General features: G+C 40.0%; 1 protein-coding gene across 2 annotated transcripts in view; it reads right to left on the reverse strand.

Moving 5' to 3' along the window:
- Positions 1-1,252: 1,252 nt before the first annotated feature.
- Positions 1,253-23,036, reverse strand: part of pdgfd (platelet derived growth factor d) — a 45,230-nt gene continuing 23,446 nt past the window's right edge. The window contains exons 2-7 of one of the 2 annotated variants that reach the window (XM_077565030.1): positions 22,053-22,242; positions 20,461-20,638; positions 12,443-12,496; positions 10,882-11,092; positions 3,894-4,111; positions 1,253-1,780 (exon numbers count right to left, since the gene is read on the reverse strand). In XM_077565030.1, the coding sequence (XP_077421156.1) occupies positions 1,646-1,780; positions 3,894-4,111; positions 10,882-11,092; positions 12,443-12,496; positions 20,461-20,638; positions 22,053-22,242 (986 nt within the window). In that variant the 3' untranslated portion in view covers positions 1,253-1,645. The remainder of the gene's footprint in view (positions 1,781-3,893; positions 4,112-10,881; positions 11,093-12,442; positions 12,497-20,460; positions 20,639-22,052; positions 22,243-23,036) is intronic. The other variant, XM_077565031.1, reaches the window with a different exon arrangement.

Raw genomic sequence — 23,036 nt, forward strand, 5'->3', positions numbered from 1 at the left:
ACACACATACAACACACACTCACTCACCAAAATAGCATTGATCTAATTTGCATAAATGTTTGCTTTAAAGTGCTAATTACAAGGTTGCGTGCGTGTGAAGAAACGGATCCTTGACAAATAAAAATGCAAACATCAGCAGGCTAGCTGAAGGTGAAAATATGGACTTAGCTCATCCATGTTGTAAGCGTGATGTGTGAATTCTGTGTATATTCTGATTCAACTCAGGAAGTGTGTGCATTCCCTTTAATCCTTACTGTAGGCCATGGTTCCCCAAGTAGGTCTCAATTAGGGCCAAATTATATCAAGGTTGGGTTTGGTCAGCGAATTGAGCCGTGATTGGTTGTTACCTGTTTCCTCAGCACAGGTGATGTCAAAATTTGTTACCGCAATGATTATAGACAAAATCTTCTTACTGTTGAAAATGGCTCAATGAGTCAAGTATCCCTTTAAATGCAAAGGTGTGTGATGTTGTTGATGGTTGAAGTCAGGACTAGCTAGCTAACTAGCTAGCTCACGAGCTAGCTAGCTGCGTAGTTTCTAATCTTCTGAGAAGACTTTTTAGAGCTGTTAAAGTGTGCCTATTGGAATTTTGGCCTGATTATAAAAGTAGAAGAGGTTAGACGTCACCTGGGAGGTCCCTAATTGCAAACTCTGTTCTAGTTCATTCCAAAGGTGTTTGATGGAGTTGAAGACTCGGGAATGGTTCTTCTAAATCAAATCCATTCATCCATGCCTTTATTTTATTTTTTTCCAGCACTGTTATGCCGGAAAAGAAAAAAAAACCTTCCTCAAAGTGTCTTTATAAGATGATTAATTAAGATTAAGGATTCGGATCTCTGTTTGAAACAAAGGAGTGGCCCATTGTTGCTCAAACACTAGTGTATGTTATGAAGAAATAGCCGTGAACATCTGCCAGGTGTCTCTCTGACTGGTTTCATTTCTGTCCCTCTCTCTCTTTCTCTCTCTCTCTCTCTCTCTCTCTCTCTCTCTCTCTCTCTCTCTCTCTCTCTCTCCTTGTGATGTTTTTCAGTCTGAGGTGGATGGTGTTAGCAGATTTCCCGGTTAGTGGCTGGAATGCCCGGAACGCTCACAAAACTGGGCAGAGTGCAGTAGCCTGTGCTGACATCTCGGATATGTTTAGTAGTGAGTGATAGGCGAGGATGTGTGTGTGTGTGTTAGAAGAGACTGCGAGGGGGAAACAAAGGGGAGTGGACGGGGTCCAGACGGAATGAAGGACAAAAGGATGCTGGAATTCTTGCAGACAGGAATGTGTGCAAAACAAAGACAGGCTTTATGTGGAAAATCAGAAGGGTGGGGAATTCAGTATTATAAATAACAGCTTTTTTAGTCTTTAGGTTCCAATGAGCCTAAGCTTGGATTCACCCCCCTCCCGTCCGTCGCTCAGAAAAGACATCTGAAGATCCACTTAACTCATGCCATCAATGTATTTGCATCGTTCATTACTGTTTGACTTTTAGTTCACGATTATTCCTCTGGATTACTTACTGTTACGTAATGTTACAGGTTGTGCATCATCCGTCAAATCATTTCTTCTCTGCATTTACTGCATTAGCTGGTTGTATTAAAAAAAAAAAAACATGGCAAATTGGCAGAAAATGTCCAAGAGTTCAAGAGCGTTTGTGTCTCAGCGGGGAGGCTGCGAGGGACAGGCACATTCGCACTTGTCGTGGTGTGTGAGGAAGATCTCATCAATGACCCAGCGCACCCTTGTCCTGCGATGGCGCGGGAACAGAGTGCTCTCCGGGGCATACTTGAGCACCTGGAAGAGATGCGAAGAATCAGATGAGACAGTGCAGGACTTTCAAATGGTTTCCTGCATGGCCTAAGCTGTGTTGTTCCTGAGGTCTGAACCTCTGTCGTTTTTCCCCATTCCTCACCCATGTTTGCATCATGTCTGTATGCAAATGTTTACTTTTTGTGCATGCGGATTGACAGACAAATGTTTGTATAACTATTGTGTTAATACGATTGTGCACACATGTATGCCTGTTAAATGTAAATGGCCAGAAAGATGTTTGCATTATCTGTGTATTTGAATAAAAATGCAAAAGAACACGTTTTGTGTATTCACTGGATAGACAGATGCCAGCATTAAATGTATAATGTATGTGAATGGGGAGGCTTTTTTTTATATAATTTTTTTACATTGTGTGTTTGTGGCAGGACAGATTGATGATGTAAGAATTAGGTGCGTAGGTGGATGGGCAGTTTTTTTACATTAGGTCAGTGTGATGCTCCAGTGACATACAAAAATGTGCAAAGAAATTGTGTTTGATCTCAAGGTCTCACACAAGTCAGTTTCAAACAATAGGCCTGGCTATGGCTGCCTGATTTGGTTGTTAATGGTAAATGTACTTGAAATTTCAAATTTCTGTATATGTTTCAGGAAGATACTCTTAACTCATCAGCCAAATATCTCAAACACAGAAAAACAATGTTCTTTGAAATAAGTGAATCCCACTTGATTTCGAAATTTTCAAAATTAGATGAAAGGAGGAAATATACTTAAAAACTCCAGGGTAAAACACTAGGGATAGAGAACATGCTAACATATAACTCACAGTAAAGATGCAAACTAAAACTCACCAACATGTATTATTATTTATTACAGTTCACCCCTGCATACTTGCGGTTTGAAACCTGGGGTTTTGCCTAGTCACCACTTTTTTTTTCTTCAATATATATATACACATATATATATATATATATATATATATATATATATATATATATATATATATATATATATATATATATATATATATATATATATATATATATATATATCCAATTTCCCCAATTCTTTATGAAAGCATATATGTAATGTTTTTCAATATTTTTTTGAAGAATTTTTGGGGTTTGAAAAAAAATTTTTTTTGAGCCAATTTACCCAAATTTCCCACTTAAAGTAGTGTACTGCATTTTAAACATATTGTCTTGTGTTGGTGAAATGTGGGTGGTGTGGAGTTTTTAATTTGGAGCGCTAGTAATACTTCTGCTTCGTTTGAGGCACGGTTGAGCGTTGCTGAAAGGCTTCACTTAGATGATGTTGCATGACATTCATCCTTATTGGAATAGTGCACACGAGAACAACTTCAATTTGTTTTCTAGTGAATGGCCAGCATTTAAAAAGTTTCAAAAGAAAACAAAAAGTAATCATGTGATTTTTTTAAAAAATATTTGTTGCAGGAGTCATATTTAAACACAAAGGAAGTTTTTTCTCTAATTCCCATCAGTGGAACCACCAGGAGATGAGTAACGCAATAAAAAAAAACTAAATCTGCAGTCTCATTGTAAGACATTACAGAGAGAACGAGAGAGGGAAACTCAAAAACGAAACAATGGAAGAACAAAGAGATGACAGGGCAAGAGAGAAAAGCCTGAATGACATTGGGAGCCTACAAAAGGAAAAGATTTGAACATTGCTCAGAGGAGAATTGGAAAAGTAGCGAGATGAAGAAAGGAGGAAAGAGTGAGACGCTACAAGTGTGTCACTAGTTGTTAAATTGGGACCTGTTGAGCGCAACCAGTCTGATTATGTCTTCACTACTTTTGAACTGATTGATCAAACGTTCTTTTTGTGTCATTTATTTATAGTTGGGAAGCTACATTTGGTCACTTAAATTGAAATAAAGGCGCAATTTAGATACATGAATGTTTTTAGAAAGTAGGAGGAAACCGGAGTTATAAAAATTATATGCAACGGCTACTTTTCTAGTACTTAATTAATAATATATTATTAGAAAAATGATGGCAAAATTAATAGTAAAAAAAATTGTGAATAATTACTGAATTATCCCTTTGTTCTCATGTCATGTCCTTCCTGTTCTACTGAGTGTGTGCGAGCCGTGTCCTGATGATATGTGACCCACCTCGTGTAGTTTGAGCGTTGTCTTGGAGGCCTGACAGGTGCAGCCGTTGTTCCAATTATTAGTGCCACACCCACAGTTGCCGCCGCAGCGCTTGACCAGCATGCACCGGGGGAAGAAGACGGCGTTGGTGGCCCTGAGCTCCTCACGTAGATTCACCGAGTAGTTGCGAGGGGTGCAGCTGTAGCGCTTTACGTCATCGTAGAGGCGATTCAGGTCAACTGGAAAGTGACAGAGAACAGTGGGATGGAATCACTTCACATGTTATGCCTATCTCAGTTTTTCTTTAGTATTCATTATGATGAATGGACGCTAGTAAGTAGTGATGGGAAAATGAAGCCTCATGAAGCTTCATGAAGCACTTTTACTATTTGTATTACTCCTTTAGATGGTGCTCTTGGTTCCATTACAAAGGCTAGTGCAATGAAAATGTATTACATTTCCACTGCCTTTTCAAACCAAGTGTGCCATCTAGAGGAGTCAAAAAATATCACAAGTGCTTCATGAAGTTTCATTTGCCCATCACTACTAGTAAGTAAATGATGGGAAAATGAAGCTTCGTGAACCACTTGCAATATGTTTTCATGCCTCTAGACCAGACATGGGCAAACCCCGGCCCGCGGGCCAAATACGGCCAGTTATGCGTTTCAATCCGGCCCGCCGAACTTATCCAATAAGGCTAGAAAAAAAATCAATTTTTTATTATTTTTTATTTATTTATTTTATTTATTTACTTAATTTATTTACTTTATTTATTTACTTATTTATTTATTTATTTTTTTTCCAGCTCAGTGGCCGAGTGGTTAGAGTGTCCGCCCTGAGACTGGAAGGTCGTGGGTTCAATTCCCGGCTGGGGTCATACCAAAGACTATAAAAATGGGACTGCTTGACACTCAGCATTAAGGGTTGGAATTGGGAGGTTAGATCACCACATGATTCCCGAGCGCGGCACTGTTGCTGTTCACCGCTCCCTCAGGGGATGGGTCAAATGCGGAGAACAAATTTCGCCCCACTTAGATGGGTGTGACAATCAGTGGATCTTATCTTATCTTATCTTATTGGATTTGGACATTTACAGCAGGAGACGGCACGGTTTTGTGTTGAACGCAGCAATAATGTCCTGATAGTCCAGAGAATCGGTCAATTCTTTTTTGAAAGAAAGCAGGTACAAAGAGTTCAGTCTATCAGTCAACATTGTGGCACTGTTGCGTGTTATGATCCTTTTGACAGCTGAAGATAGTCTTTCTACATGTTGTCATGGGTGAGGTGAGGAGCGCGTATGCAGGAGACTGTTGATATTGGTGAAGACATCCCCGGGGCGTGCGTCGAGCACTTCTATGAGCGTTTCCTCGTTGGCTTTTGGCTTCTTTTTGAGCTGCTGCACAAACACCGTGTGCTATGCGTCCCCCACGGAGATGGAAAAGTGGTCAGAGACGGATTGGATGTACGCGCTTTGTCCTCAGCGCGTGACAGGCAGCAGCGGCTATCATGCAGCCACATGTGTCACACGTACTGTGGGCCCGGGTTAAAAATGGGTGGGCCAATGGAAAAAAATTCTTTAACTTTACGCCTTGAATTGAAATCTATTAATAATAGATGCAGTCACCAGGTTTGACAGATCACAGTGTATGTGCTATTATAATCTATTTACATTTCTCCTCCCACTTTGCCAAATAGTGTGTAAATGCCGCATCTTGCATATTCATTGAGGCAAACGTACTACCTGGATTAGGGCTATTTTATAATAATCATAATAATAATAATAATACATTTCATTTAAAAACAGCACCTTTCAGAACACCCAAGGTCACTTTACAAAGCATAAAAACACAGCAAAAGTTGAGCTAAAACAATAAAAATGAAGCTATTGGAAAAGATGTTTTAAATAAGTGGATTTTGCACATTTGAAAAACGCAGTCCTTAGTGCACACTATAAGTAAATTGGGTTGTACATTTATCTGTGTGTTTTTACTGTGCTATGAGGTCCAAATGCTCCTGGTCCGGCCCATCTGTCAAAATTTCAAACCCATTGTGGCCCGCAAGTCAAAAAGTTTGCCCACCCCTGCTCTAGACGGCACTTTTGATTTAAAGTTGCAGTGGAAAATTTATCTTTATCTGGCCTTTATCTTTAAACTAAGAGCACCATCTAGAGGAGTAAAAAATATTGCAAGTGGTTCATGAAGCTTCATTTTCCCACAACTACTTTTATGGTGATGGGGAAATGAAGCTTCATGAAGCACTTGTGATATTTTTTGACTCCTCTAGATGGCACTATTGGTTTAAAAAGGCAGTGGAAATGTAATACATTTTCATTGCACTAGCCTTTATTTTTGAACCAAGAGCACCATCTAGAGGAGTAATAAAAATACTAAAAGTGCTTCATGAAGCTTCATGAGGCTTCATTTTCCCATCACTAACTAGTAACCCATATTTGAGGGAAGATGAGCTTTTTCTGCAGCATCATTTCACATTAGGAATTATGGAAATACAGTGGAACCTTGTTTCACAAATTTAATTTGTTTCAATGTGGTCATGTTTCTCATTGAAATGATGGAAAAGCAAATAATCAATTCCAGCATGAAATAAAATTTTTTTTTGTTTTTTTTACCTTGTTTTATCAGTCTAAATACAGTACATTATAGAATTAAGTGGAAGCGCACTAATAAAGAAATAACATGGTGTGTTAGCTATAAATTCAATCAGGAAGAGAAATGCACTATAAATTTTCTTTGATGGTAGTTTACACTAAACAAAACTTTATAGCTACATCACGAACATGAACATGACCCTTGATCATGCTTGGCTCTTATTCCCCCTTCCATAACAATAATTCACTTGAGTCTCATACTGAAAGCTAAAAAAAACAAAAAAAAAAAAAACAAAGATACTTGCAATGAAGTTGCACAACACATGAAAAAGCAGAACTGGACCATCCGTACCAATGCCAAAACTGTCCAAAACGTACTTCGTAACCCTAAATGTTCATCTACCAGGTCATATGGAAACCAAGGTTCAACTTTATGAGTAAAGAAAAAAGCCCTGGAAGGGATCAGGAGTCATACATAATATTCAACATGGTGGCTTTTTAGAATACGCAGGCAAACTTAAAGTGGGAGTGCAATATGCTTTATCTAAAGCGCAAATCTGAGGGAGTGCTCGAATGTATGATGGCCTCAGGAGCACATGAGTAACTGTTGTGGAATACAAAAGACATGGGAGGAAAAAGAGCAGCAATCAGGGCTAGATTGCCCTCTTGACAAAGGTCAAAGTAAGCAGGGTAATCATCACCCTTCTGTCACCCCTAAGGGTAGTGATTACGCATGAGCTATTTTTAGACTGGCTGATTGAACCATTGGTTATTCTCTTTTTGATGCGCAACAGTTGTGTACACAACAACAGTATAATTTAGTCAAGGTTTCTTTTAGCGAGTGTGACGTAACTGAAATCACAATCTTGGCGGGATGTACTGTAAGTGCCCAATTGAAATGATGAAGAAAGAAAGCATTTAGCGGATTGAGCATCGTTCATGGACTGAATGTCAAGCAGATAGCAAGCAGGAATAGTAGACTAGCAGATGCTCCAAATAAGCAAAAATGATCATGAAACAATTTCATTCTAGCTCATAAACAATCAAACAAACAAATAGAGCTTTGCAATCACTCCACTACTTTTTTTTTTTTTTTTTTTTTACAGGAGAGCTCAGTATTGTTCATTCGATTTGACATCATCATTGCTCTCCTTTTTTTTTAAAAAAAACAAAAAACAAAACAACAAATCAATTAAAAAAAAAATTAGAATTTTTTTTTTTTTTTTCAATCACTCCACTACTGATGTGAGACTGGCAGACATTTTGTCATTAGCAAGATGACAAGAATCAGCTGCACTTAAAACTGCCTTGAAAAGAAACATGTGTACTTTTGGTCTCATGGCATTTTGGATGTGGACTATTGTGAGAGAAGAGGCTGTCAGGTCTGAGCAACGTCTACAGTAGTGCTATAGATAATCAATAGGCAATTGTTGATACAAAGAAAAATGTCTGTCATGTAGGGTTCTATTTATGACATAAATCAAGGCAAACAACAATGTGGAGAAACAAAACAGAGGAATATCACTATTGGATAGGGGTGTGAATTGCCTAGTACCTGGCGATTCAATTCGTATCACGATTCATAGGACACGATTTGATACCGATTAATCCCGATGCGAATCTATAAATTGATTATTGCGATTTTTTTTTTCTTTTTCAAATTTAGAAAATACTAATCAGTAAACTTGTACATGTACACTGTAAGATTTGTATGAAAATGTGTTTATTTATCTGAAAATTCAGGCTTATAACAGGTTGCAGTCTGTTTCATGTTTGAACAGCATTGAAATAAAATATTAAGGCTTAATGTTCCATTAATTTAACATTCTTCCATGCTTAATGTGTGAATTCTAACCCTAAGTGAGACGTTTTGTTGAATATTCCCATGAAAAAAAATCGATTCGGCCGCATATCAAATCGATTCGAGAATTGCGCGCTGTAATATCCCGATATATTGCCGATTAGATTTTTTCTGACACCCTTACTATTCGGTCTACCAAGATGTTAGATGGGGGGGGGGGGGTATATTTTTCCATTCATACATAATAGAACGGACCTGAGACCAAGTTCATGTAACCTTGCCATTTTTATCCTCACGCTTCTGACCTGTCAGTTAACAAATGTATGCCTACCACTGTTGATTTGTATTTTTCAAAGTGACATAGAATGAAGAGTTTGATTAGTTAGCTATGACTGTATGTGTTCTTTTGCCTACATGTAGCCTAAGTAACTCGGAATTACTAATCAATTGTAATCATGATCTGGCTTGGTGTCTTTAAGGGAACAAAGGAGAATGTGAGCGAGTGAGGATGTGTGTGTCTTAATGAATACAAAGCTAAGCTGCTGACTGCGGCACATTTCTGCTCCACTGCACAAGCTGAATTTCCAATTAGAGTGAGGTGGTGTGTCGTATCAACGACCTGCAGCGACTACTCCTCCGAGGGGGCCGCAATATGTTTTCCACAACATACGGGACAAACGGCAGCTAAAAGAACATACACATGCATTGATTATGCTGTCTAGCTCAAACATTTATCAAACACGCGAGAGTGAAAGGAAGGCAGGTATGTCTAGTTAGAAAGATAAAGACACATTTGTTCAGATTTGCTACCAGCTTGAAGATTTCTAACAACTGACATTTCTTGTGTGAGCATTTGTTGTGGACAGACATCACAATATAGTCAATCTATACATTAAATAAGAGAATCAATTAAAACTTCAAACTCAAACAGAGTGCAAGTTTTAGAACATTGGTTCTTAAAATTGTTGAAGGTACTGAACTCCACCAGTTTCCTATGCACATTCATCAAACTCTTCTTTATTGAAAAATCAAATGCGATTCATTTTTTTTTGTTAATTCAAGACAAGTGTAGACAGCAGTGTTAATTTTGTTAATGAAAACTAAATAAAAATATTTTTGTCAACACATTTTTCACCGGACGAAAACTAAACTAGACTAAACTAAAACCTTCATTAATAAATAATTAACAGCAACTAAATCAGTCTGCATTTCCGTGGACTAATGAAGACGGGACGAAAATGTAGCTCACTTAACAAACCCATGCTTTGCTTTGCTACATTGAAGTGGAGAAAAACCCTATGCTTGATTTTAGTCGAAGGGAAGGAATGTGTACACAAGGTAGTAAGAAAAGAAGACAACAAACCTGAAGAGGGGTCGCAGTTCACCTCTTGGCTTTTGTCACATAACAATAATTCAACAGCTATAGCATTTCAACAATAACAATGCTGGGATGAGAGAACATTTAATGTGAAGTAGTTTTAGATTAGATGGAAATGTTCAATATTATCTGCTGACAAGAAAGAAAGAAAAAAAGCAAAAGGGTATAATTATTGCCCTGACTAAAACTAGACTATAATGTTCGATTTATAGTCGACTAAACAGTGACTAAATAAAAACAGGGATGAGGTTGGTTAACTATGATAAAAACCAACGAGCGTGATTGAAACTGGACTAAAACTGAGACAAAATTGAAAAATGCCTGCTAAAATTAACACGAATAGACAGGGGTGAGTAGCTAGTAATAATTTCATCAAATATGGCTCTCTTCACCTTGAATTCAGAAAGTGTTGTGCTCTCGTATTCCACATCTCCATGCAACTGAAGGAAGTGTTCCTTTAGTTTTGCTAAATAGCTAGAATTGTTCAACTTGGCATTGCAAATCATGCAGTTAGGATGCTGACTCAGCCCAAATCTACGTTTAGAACACTTTTAAAACAACCACCGCTGTTCTCTTAGGATGGAAATCAGGGGCAGCAGATACAGCAGAGGCCCCAGAATTGAACCCTGTGGAACACCACGCACATGTGAATTCATATTGCTAATATCTAAAAACAAATTTCTCACTAGCTTACTGTACATGTGTCGCATCGCACATCTTTCTAGCATCATCAAAGTGTGAGTGGTTGCCTTTTTTTAAATAGACGATCCATAATTTTGAAATTTGGCATTGGTCTTGATTCGGAAAAGGGCTCATTCCATTGATAATGCATCGCAAGCAGAACTTGTTCAACATATAGTCAATATTTTTGGGGTTTGGATATTTTCATTTAACCCTTTACCAGTAACAGTTTTAATAAATGCATTTAATAAATGTGTAAATCTAAAGCCTTTCTACAAGCACAACTACTAATCACAAGGTTTCCCACAGTGCTTTATAAGCCTAGCGGCATGCCAGGGTTTTCTTAACCCCCTGTGGTAAGCTAAATATTTGCACCCTCTACACCCTGTTGATGAATATCTTGCTGTGCGTTACTTGTCATCCGTTGTCCCCCGTTGGACGTGTGAGGTTAAGAAAGATAAGGATTTGTCCCCACGAATGTAAATATGAATTGTTCATTGATGGGTGTCAATCATTGATGTTAAATGGACTGCATGCAACCTACCTTTGTTGTGCCTGCTTGCCAGATGATAAGCCCTGGATCTATAATGAATGTGCGTTTGTGTGTAAATGCTGTCCAGGTCCTGTTTCCAAGTGTCTGGGTTCAACGATCTCAGAAGCTGTTCCACGGTGTCAAAGGCAGCAATGGTTCGATCCAGGTCATCTAATGAGAGCGGATCCTCTGTGACTGCCGATGGCCCCACAACACTGCCATCCTAAGAATCAAAATACAAAAATGTTTCAACTTTATTTGTACGCTAGTGAAGGGAAAATAACCATGGTTTGATATGTCCTCATGTAACCTCTTATATAAGGATATGTTGTTGTCCTGAACTGTTGTACGAATCCAGGTGCCCAACAATTTGTAAATAAAGGGCGGAATCAACCTGGGAACTCTTCCTTGTTTATATTATAGTCCTCCCTGCTTCGGAAACATGTTTTCGAGGGTGCCTGGGAGAGGGCTTGACCAGCCCGGTTTCTCACGCTCACAACTTTTTGTTAACGAATAAAAGACGGAGCGGCACACGGTGTGGGTAGAGTCAGCTGTGGGATGCGTACGATCGCCCAGCCGTTTTGCAGCTCGTTCTACCCGGACCGTCGGCTCTCCGGTCTAGTGTCAAGGTAAGCGCTGATGATGATCATATTATGCTGCTTAGCGTTGAAGTGTGTTGATTGCTGTTTGCGGGGAATAAAAGGCACATTTGTTCTAGCACAGTATATCAGTCTCTGTGTATCTCTGTGTCACTCACGATCCTGCATAAAAATATAAAAGTGAAGTAGTGTTTTCCACAAAACAGCTAGGTCGAGGAGTATTTTTGAATTTGATGTTTAATCGAACCAAAATAACTGCCAACCAAAAGTTTATGAAAGCAGAGGATACAGGACATTTGTACTTGAAATGTCATTTTAATAAACCATGTGTCTGCAATAAAGAAATGTGTTTATTTGTCCAGTCAACTGTAACAGTTCTCAATATGTGTATACAGTGACTATAACATGCTCCCTACGTTGTATGTGAATACTAAAACTAGGGCAAACTTGTGCACATGCATCCCCTATGTAGTAGTGATACATACGTGCAGATCGCGTACACGCCCACACGTCAGGCCATGCAGAAAAAGTGCCGTACGCAAGAACGCACACTAATTATTATGATTTCATACGTCACTGACCACAGAGCGCTAGCATGGAGACAAACACAAATTACTGGGATTACATGCACTTACAAAAACATTAGTCTAAGAAAGCATGACATTTTACATCTCAAGTCTCATGTATAATACATGCAGCGTGGTGTATGCGTGAATCGACCGTGTGCGTGTCATATGTGCTGTGCCTTGGTCCATGCGATGGGGCATTTTGTCACAATAATTATAAATGTGACCATTAAACATTTCTTTTTGCTTTTTGCTTACAACATTATAATTAAAATAAGTAAATGGATGTGCTGCTGACTAACACTTTATCTGTGTTACAATTATAATTACTGGTACATTCCAATGCGAACTTCTATTCAATTTTGCAGTCAGGAGTTTAACCATTCGTAGAACCCGTGTCAGACTCACCGATGTGGTGACAGCCTCCCAGTTAGTTTGGGACGCAGGCAGGGGGGTGTCAGGCTAGGGGAAAGAAAAGCAGCAATAATGGATTCATTGATCAATTGATTATTCAGGGTTTCCATTGTTACACTTGAATGTGATTCCTTTCCCTGCAATACTAAGTGGTGCTCAAACAGATATCTTAGAGGGCCAAACATTATCATTTCAATGGGTCAAAGGTCAGTGGGATCGGACAAACCCCGTGCGATAATACTGTAATAATTAAAACAGCAACAAAAAGTTGCAATTGCAAATGCAATTTCCATTTTGACCAAAAACTGAAATAAATAGTTGAATAAAACAAAACATGTCCGTGTCATGAATCAAAAAACAAATAGCCCGTGGGCAGCATTTTATTTGGAAAATGGGTGAAAACGACTCAATGAGTCAACTTAAGGAGATTTTTGTTTTTAATTATAAACACAAAAAAACACAAGAATGAAAGAAACGTGTATTAGGCTACACACTTTGAGTGTGTGTGTGCATGTGTTCATCCTCTGGTTTTGGGAAAGACTGTGACAGTTCGGGAACCATGAATAGACGGGTGGTGGGCCCGGGAGCCGCCTATTGAGTATCCCTGCGCTGCTCATAAAATGAATTGGGGCGGGTTGGGGCTGGGTTGGGGTGGATGGCGGGGGGGGGGGGGGTCGTGGGTGGAGTGGGGGTTGTGGGCCGGTGGGGTGCCTGGTGGGCCTGCAGTGCTGCGTTGGGTTGGGGGCGCGGGCCGCGTTGGGGTGGGGGGCGCTCCTGCTCCTGGGTTTGCTCTCCGGCTGGTGGCCCCTGCGGGGCCCGGGGGTCGTCCTTTGGCGCTGCCGCGGCCTGGGGGGCCCTGAGGTGTTGCGCTTGCTCTGTCCTGGCGGGGGTCGACGGCTCCCCTCTTTGGTGGAGATTTTCATGCATGCCAGATCCACCACACCAGCATCTATCGAAACTCAGACACAATTTGTTTCTCCCTCAGGTCATTGATTCGGTGGAGGCTGGTGTCTGTGGATCTCACTCTGCTTCGTCTGTCCTTTCTACCTTTCCTCAGTTTCTCCTTTGGGCCCTTGAGGTCTCCCTGATTTGTTGAAATTTAGATGTCTCTGGGGTTGGTGAAGGACTCTGGTTAGTGGCCCGGTGGGTGGTGTCTGGTCGGTGCTGGGCTTCGCTTTTCTTTCTTTTCTTTGGTCCCTCTTCGGGTCTCCTGGCGGCCCTACGACTCTGGCTGGATTTTGAAGTGTTCGGTTTAGGTGAACGGTATGGGAATTCTTTTTTTTTTTTTTTTACACGCACGCACGCACGCACGCACACACACACACACACGCACAAACACACATACAAAAAAAAAAAAAAAGGGAGAACAATGATGATGACTTGTCAAATGATCAATACTGAGCTCTCCCCCCCCAAAAAAAGAACGAAAAACAAAAAAAGAAAAAAGAATTATATGGGCATGGAGCTAAGAAGGAAGGTGCCAGATGGACCATGTTGTATTACCAACCCGTTTTGGAATTCAGTGCCTTGCTCAAGTGCACTATGACACTCTTTAATCCAAGTCTTTTGCTGGAGAACCAAGTTGGTGTCAGGGATCTGTGAAATGTGACCACACAGCCCCGGTGCCCGTCTGTGGCTCCTCTGTGCTGTCTAAATGTCTTTTTATTGGTTTGGCCTATTAAATAAATGAGTGTTAAGACACTCCATCCTTAGCTTTTCAAGAACTGTGGCAAACGACTGGGTCAGAGAATCCCAGATGTCCCTCCCCCAAACATCACCCTCAGGCTTTTACAGGCCTTTTGAGCTGTATAATCCCCGCAACGTGTTGTGGAGCTACCGCAAGGGCCTCTAAACACATGGACATGCCCTGTCACTTCAGGCAAGTAGCACACAGAAGGCATCTAAATCAGATAACTCAACCACCACACCTCTATTTTGTGTTCCTACTGGACGTGTAGACCCGGACGCTCAAACTGCCCACATAGAAGAGCCATTTCTGCTGTTTAATGTCTTATGCGCCATCTTGCCTGACAATTTGGAGATATTAACTCGGTCACTTGGGGCAGAAACTCACTTCAAATCTGGAGAGAGCAATCAAAGCCTTTGACTTTAAGGTGCTGACTCTACTCAGCTGTAATATAGTACAACCTTGGGCCCAGTGAAAGTGACAGTGTGATGAGGCCAGCAAACAGTATCATCAGCAAAAAGGTAAAATGGCGATCCAAGGAAGCATTTGAGGAAGGTCCTGGCTTGTCTTATACTGAATTGTTGTCAAAGAAAATGTCTCTTCAAAGGATAATTGTGAATGTAAAGGATAACTAGGAAAAATAACGCAAGCAATATTTTTGTTCTTCATGATAAACACATGAAGCTTCACAAAGCACTTGTGATTGAACTAAGTTCTTATGATCACACTCGGCTAGCACAATATAGCAAGTGTAAAATCACTTTCATGTGACAAGTATAAAATGATTCAGGCAAAGACTAATTCAATATTTTCAGGCTCTGACATAAAATCACATTTGCTGCGAAATCCATTTCTTGAAGTCTTTAATAGCATCTCTGGTGCAGATGTGAGAGCTCATTCCCCTTTGACACAACAAAGTAATATCCTGATTGTTTACATCTGCAAATGTTAGTAAACAAATTCTGGCATGTGGCTTTTTAATGACTGCGTTCATACACGTTTGTCGACCAGCTGTGTAAAATGAGGTCAGAGGCTTTTCCTGTAAGAATGTGCGTGCATGCAAGTTTACACAACCTGGCTCTCATCTCCTTTTAAGGTTAAATGTATCATGTCATGCACATCTGGGCTACTTTAAAAAAAAAATGGAAATAGAGATCAAACAGTGTGGGAAATGTTGGAGTACCTAACGTTGACTTTTATCTAAAGCCAAGAAACATCACCTGACTTTCAAATAAACAAACCTGACCTCTTTTTTCATTGTAGTTTGATTGTATAATGTATGAAACAATATTGGCTGAAAAGTATCTGTGACGAGCGTTATTGCAGGTGGCAAAAGGGCACTCCCTTATTTACAGAAGCAGCGGAGTGGCGGGGACACCAGGGAACTGCCCTTTTCGACCTCCATTTGGTACAATCGGACAGTGAGACAGCTGAGGATTAAATGTGTTCTCGATGGCCACCAAGGCCCCAGCATTTCACTGTCGACTTTTACCACACACAACCAGTTATCAAGAGACACTTAAAGCTCTTTGAGCGACTTATTGCCATCTGACATTATGTTTTCCTTAACTTTCCCGTGCACTGCATATTACTTTGTACTTAAATGTACTGAACTAGAGAAACTACGAAGGCATTTATGAGAGAGGATTCCTATTTACTTGTAGACCAGTGATTCTCAGCCGTTTCAGCTACTTTTTTAAATTCATGCGATTGAGCTGCCACCAAGTTATGACATATTTTTTTCCAGTGTTTTGTGTTGTTTTCTTATACAGACGCTCCCCTACTTACGAACATTCGAGTTACGAACAACGATACATACGAACATGTCTGCGCGCATGCGCGCATGTCAAAAAATGTTCGGAAAGAGATGCTGTAAGTTAGATTTTGTATTGCGCACCTTTTTCCGAGTACTGTAGTGCTTCTTTCCGCCGCTAAAACCGACGCTTGGCGCTGTGAGAGCTCACCCAGCATTGGAAGCTCAGCAACGCGTCGAGGAGGAGGAAGAAGAAGAAACGCCTGTCGCTCATAGATAAAGCCATCGCACTCTTCGAGCAGCAAGACCCAAATATTGAACGTTGCACAAAGGTTGCAAATCAATTGAATGATGCCATACAGTGCTACCGCATCATTTATGATGAAAAAAGAAGAAAACTGTGCAATCGTAGTTAGATCGCTTCTTTCGGCCAGTTTCTAATAAATCCTCCAAGGAAGATACTCATCAACCCTCATCTTCTTTTCCGCGACCCTCAACTTCTTCCTACATTGAAGTTACGGAGGAGGAAGTAACTTTTGAAGCCCATTCCAGCGACGACGAAGAACCTCTCATGATATAAAATCCTCCTCTTCCTCCTCCTCCTCTCCTTAAGCATCGAGTACATCTTCCAAAAGTAAGTTAAACTTCATTTTATTTATCTTATTACGTACATGTACATACTGTGTGTGTCTCTCGCTCTCTCTCTCTAACATACGTAGTACAGTACTGTACGTATTCTCTTTAAACATAAATTATAATACAAAATATAGCACTGAAGCAACTTACGAACAAATTCACCATATGAACGATCGCTCGGAACGTAACTCATTCGTAAGTTGGGGAGTGTCTGTACAGTTTATTGTGCTTCTAGACTAGGGGTCAGAAACCTTTACTGTCAATTTCATTTTAGGCCAAATAAATAACCCAAAAATCAAATTTTAATGAAACAGTATGGACATATTATTGTAATTTTTTGCATCTCTTTTTTTCTGTTTTGGACATTTGTGGCAATTTTGTGGACATTTTATGATAGCCTAATTTTCTCGTTACTTTTTAAAAAAATTCTGTTCTGAGTTTTTAAACATACATTTTCAGACTTTTTTTTTGTATTTTTCATTTTTACAATTTTGTGTACAGTGGTCCCTAACCTTTTTTCCTCCATGGACCGGTTCATACAAGTCCACAACTTTCTCGGACTGGCAACCCAATGGGTTGGGGTGGGATGCTTGGCTGATTCATAAAAAGGCTACAACACCAATGTAAATCCACTATGTATTTTTATGTTCCTGTACTAGCAGCAAAAACACCATAACAAGGGTAACAACAAGGCTTTAATATGGTGAGGTCACTATGGTAATGCTTATGAATGATATGAGCAACACAGCAACTGGGGTATTAGCAGCGCCCTCCTTAAATGCGCCAACATAACAAGGCACCACAAAACAAATCCAAAGTCCAAGAGTAACTCACTCACCATAACGCTAAACTAAGAGCCGCTCACCGCAGAGCGGGCCATCATGCGTGGGAATCATCTGTAGCTGTAAGTCCATGCACCTTTCTTTTTCTTCTTGGTCATAAGCTCCTGTGTTGTCTCATCACTGGGCTTTTTTTTCCGTTGCAAAGAAACTTTCCAAATATGTCTGTTTTTTTACTCATTTGGGTAACTTGTTGATTAGCATCAGCGCTACGCGACTGAGATAATTAGCATTATGACATGCGTCAAGAGTCCGTCATAAACAAATGGAATCCGGTCACTTCAAAATAAATATTTTTAAGCCTCGGCTAATCAATTCACCGGAAGTAAAGTAAGTTTTTTTTTTCTTTCAACTGTGCGGTCTGCCGCTGCCCGGTTCAAAGTGGCCCACGGCCCGTGACCTGTCCGCGGCCTGGTTGCTGGTAACCAGTACTTTATATGATGATTTGGGGGATTTCTTTTTTGGTTTTGGACATTTTATATTTACTTTACAAATGTTTTTCTTCTCTGTCTTTAATCAATTTTCAAACTTTTTTTTTTTTTTTTACCATTCCAAAGGCATTTTATGACAATTTTCTGCCTTCTTTTGTTTTTGGACACTTTATGGTTACTTTTTGAAAATGTACTTTTCTGCATTTAAAAAAAAAAAATAATAATTTTTTTTTCAGATTTTTTGGGCAATTTTGTGTACAATAATTATATGGTAATTTTCTGCTCTTTTTTATTTATTTATATATTTTTAATTTTTACGTACCGGTATTAAAAAAAACAAAAACAAAAAACGTTTTCATCTACCTTTTGTCTTACAAATTTAGACTATGACATTTTTTAAATATTATTATTTTTTAACCTAATTGTTAATTAATTCAAAGAGTATTTTATCTAAAAAATTAAAATACATATTAGAAAAATATAAATCATTTCTACAATTTTTTTTAGATCCTCAGGTAGCCACAAGAGAGGGACTAAAGAGCCACAGGTTGCAGACCCAATCAAATCATAGTCATTGTGAAGCTGATTATTGAGATTTGAATTACTAGACATAATGCAACAACTGTGACAAAGCAATTAGGGTTCTGTTTTTCTTTCCCAACCTTCATGTTTCTGAATGAATCCAGCTCAGTCCGTGCCCTCCGACATCTTCTACACTGTCTCCTCCTGTTTTCCTCTCTCAGTTGAGGCATTTAAAGTCATTAGCTGACTTGCTGATACCATCTCAGACACCTGTTCTCTCTTTCCAGAGATGCGTCCGCTCTCCTCCTCCTTCCCACTCGCTGCCGTCACATCTCCTCCCTCTTATCAGTTTGACAGCTCTGAAGAGAACAAATTAGACCTGCTAGCTACACAACTTCAGTCCAGCTGTGTACGCTATTACTCAAAGACGAACGAGAAATTGTATAAATGGGTACAATTCATCAAAGGAGTGATTTGATGAGAATTTGACAAGGAGAGCGAAAGAGGAGAAGGAGACGGGGGAACAAACAGCAAAATTCTACTTGCAAACGCAAGTAGAATGCTTTACATTTTGGCATGTTCATGCACAGTATACAGTGTGCTATATATAGCCAAACCTTTTAGCACAAATTGTAATGGGAGTCAGATGTTGACGCGGGAGCTTTTACGTCAACATGAAAGAAGAATAAAAGCAAAGGATGTTCTACAAATTTATCTCTGTAACTTGGGCTTGCTTTTCTTTTTTCTTTTGTGCAGATAATGAGCAATGTTCAGTTCCATCTGTGACATGAAAGAGGAAACCAGACATCTTAAAATGACTTTCTGTTTCTCAACTGCTATTTTCTCCCTTTTTCCCTGTGATTAAAGGGTGAGGAACATCAGAAATCCTCTCTTTATTCTTTCCTCTTCCCAACAAGGTGACTAAGCTGATTTCCTTATCTGCTCATTTGACAAACAAAGACAAAATGTTTCTGTGTTCACACCTACAGCATCTTATCTCGACCCACCCATCACTCTACCCATCCATATTTTACTGCTGATCTAATTCACGGTCATTGTGAAAACTGAAAACACTACATGCCGGGCAAATCCCACCCTACGTTTTGTCACAATCTTATGCAAAAGTGTTCAGTTAATCAAGCTTTTAGATTTGAACTGGGAATGGACTCTTGCCATGTTTATTATTTCCCGTGGGAAACATTGTTTTCAAAGCTCAACCAACCACAAATCCAACAGCATCCTATAGAACACAATTGACTTTGGCTTTTAAGGTGCCACTATAGGCTTTAAAAGCTCCCACTGTCTAATTGAGTGTGACAACATATAGACAGCAAGCAAATATTAGTTTGACTTTTGACAGTTGGTCAGGTGCTTGAACCCAAAGGATGCCAGTACTTGAGCAAGGCAGCAAACCCTCAGGAGCTCTGGAGGCTTGCACACTGACATCTCCCCATTCATGCGTCTCAATAAGCTTCTTTTTCTTTTTGTGTAGGTAGCAAAGACACAGCATGAACATTTAATTTATCCGCAGGGGTCTAGTGGACTGCGATTGGCTGGCAACCAGTTCAGGGTGTACCCCGCCTACTGCCCGAAGCCAGCTGGGATAGGCTCCAGCCCCCCCGCGACCCTTGTGGGGAAAAGCGGTCAAGAAAATGGATGGATGGATGGATGGGTCTAGTGGAGGCCTGTATGCGTTGTGAAGTGAATGTTGTTGTTTTTTTTTGATTAGCCATCACAACATTGTATTTCTCGCCTAAACATTTGTGAAGGAATCAAACAGATTAAGCCAGATGTGACAGCAACTCACTACTCATCTGTCATCTGTGTGTGTGTGGTCATTTTTTTGTTACATAGTGGGGCCAGCATTTCGGGATTTCACAGAGTTGTGGGGCCCACCTATCCATGTGGGGCCATTTTGCTGGGACCCACAAGTTTAGACCTCTTTTTGAGGGTCAAGACTTGGTTTTAGAGTTTAGGTTTGAATTGGGTCATGGTTGAGGTTAGGATAAGGAATGGGGGTAGGCAATCATTTTTGATGGTTGGGGTTAGGAGAAGAGGCTAGGAAATGCATTATGTCAATGAGATGGCCCCACAAAGATAGTAAAACAAACCTGTGTGTGCGTGTGAGTGTGTGTGTGTCTCACCAGAAATGAATAGTAGACTTTGAATCCCGGCTTTGCAACAAAGTAATCGTCAGACTTGAAGGTGATTTTGAGGATGTTGGATTTGGAGTTGAGACTAGGCGGTGCTTTCTGTCCACACCAGCGACCCCAAATGATTGTGCTGGTCTCTGATTGGTCTTCCACTTCAACAAAGTCATACCTGCGGCGAATAATAAGAAGGAAGAGGCCAAGAAAACGTCAGTAAGTATACTAAAACCTCAGATTACTGCATTTATTAGTTTGTATTTTTAATTCACATTCCTGAGTCAAAGAATGACTATTGATTGTGCTCAGTTCTTCGGGCCTTCACCAGGTTTTGGAGTGAAGATGTCAATTTTCAGTACTAGATTAATTACGACTTGGCTTTGCAACTTTCCAGCGTTTAATTGCTTGTTCAATTCCTTCCAGATAATTGGTGTATCTCCCTCTTCATCAGCAGTAATTGTTTGTTCAATGTCTGTTAATGAGACACCTCAGCTTCTGGCTTACTGATTATATAACAATACTGTCAGATCATCTGCTATTGGCATCAATTGACCTTCTTTACTTTTCAACAGGTGACGGTTTGGCTTCCATTTTTGGTACTGCTGCTGTTATAAGGTTTTCAATAGATTGATGTAAGTCAACCCAGGATTCCTTGGCTAATTTTATCTCATCTTTACATTGTTGTTATAATCATCATTGTGTCTCACATCTCACTTCACATTTTGACAAAATGTCAATTTAATCGAATACTTGTAAATGCAGTATTATTGAAAGGCAAATATTAATTTAGATACAACTTAATGTAATGCAGCAGACAATACAAGCACCAGTAGGTCATGGAAGTTATCAAATAAAACCCCCACCCACCTCCCTCTGATTCCCTGCTGTGGCTCTTCCTTGATTTTTGTCCCCCCCACCAAAAAAGGGCTTACAAAGGCAAGTGTGCATATTTTTATCAAAAAGTTTAGTTTATTTTGTCAACCCTCAAGGACAAGCTTGTTTGCCTAGAAAGTAAAGAACTCTTTGTCTTCCTGTTATGGCTACCTGTGTTCTTTTATTCCCTCACTCCATCAATTGATATTTTGTTCACGTGCTTTTACTGCCGTGTCATTAAAACTTGTCATCTGAAGCCATCCATGCCAGAGTTCCTTTCTGATTCACTGGCCCTCTTTCTTGTCCTTGATGAACCGAAACTTAGTTGACTTTTTTCCTCATTCCTTGTCAAGCCTAACACATATTTGCATTCTGAGGCCCATCTGCCGATTACCACCCCGCACCGTCATAATCATTCTGCTTAGCAACCTCTTGAAGCGCTATTTACATGACCGGTGCAAATCCGGCACACTGAGCGGTGTAAATCTTCACGGAGGCGGGTTAGACCAGGTGTTGGTAACAGGTAACTCCTCTCATTCCCTTTAAATGTGTGTGGAAAAGGACAAAGAGATCTATGTACGACAGGATCATTGTCACTATTCTTGGCCTTTTCTAAGCAGATACCTTCGTTAACCATCCTTTCAAATATCCTCAGAATCCAGCCACTTCCTTCTGATCCATCTACTGTAGAGCATATCCATGTCCCCACTTGTTACCTGCACACGTTATTGTCCGCCTCCTCCAAGCCAAAGTGACCATCAAACTCCAGGTGTATCCGGCTTCCCGGTGGCGACACCAGTCTCCATGACAACAGCAGATTGCGTGGATACGAGCTGGGGAAACGCGGACTATTGATGGCTCCGCCTGGCGGTGTAACGGTGATGTTGTCTTCTTTTCGATAAACATCTGTGGTGAGACAATTGATTATAAGAGCAGTCAATTGTGTCAAAATAGGTGAGTGATTTTCACTCAAGAAATAAACAGTAAGACAAAAGCAAGACAAAGAAACAACAACAGAACATCTGAACATATATATCTATAAACACTATTTTATATGTATTTATTTATATTTAACTTTATTGCTTTTAGTGCAGATAGCACTTTACTTTTTATTCCCAAACGAGGCGTGAGTCTATATAATATGGCTGTGTAAGCAGATTAATATCCTTAATAAATGAGGAATACCTGGTGTGTGTACACACACACGTACGCACAGTCTGAAGGTCAAGCAGAATGCTGAATTGAGCTAACAGGGCTGTTTCTTCCGAGTTGTGTGGATTTTGTACAAGGGAGCTGAATGTATAATCAAGGCTGCACAGTCTGCAGCCCAGAATGACGATGAAGAAGCTTTGGTCTTCTCCTGCCGCCCAATCACTTCTACGCCTTTCTCACTCAGTTCTCGCTTGAGTTGCTTTCTTCACTATACTATTTTATTGATCAATGCATTAAGCACATCAGCAACAGAATGTGTTTGTATCATTAAAGGCTAAATACGTAGATGGTTGTGTCTCCTTTTTCTCACACGGTTGAGCAAAAGTCTGACTATGTCATTCCATTTACTCATAAAAATGCTTAGTTGACAGGAACGTTTAGCCTCTAAGGTTATTGATGGACACATCCGTACATGTGTGAGGTTGTCTGTTAATGTGGTGTCTGGGGACTTTCATTTTCACTCTTGACTGCTGCACTGCAGGTTGCAG

This window comes from Vanacampus margaritifer, chromosome 5, assembly GCF_051991255.1.
Source record: "Vanacampus margaritifer isolate UIUO_Vmar chromosome 5, RoL_Vmar_1.0, whole genome shotgun sequence".
NCBI lineage: Eukaryota > Metazoa > Chordata > Actinopteri > Syngnathiformes > Syngnathidae > Vanacampus > Vanacampus margaritifer.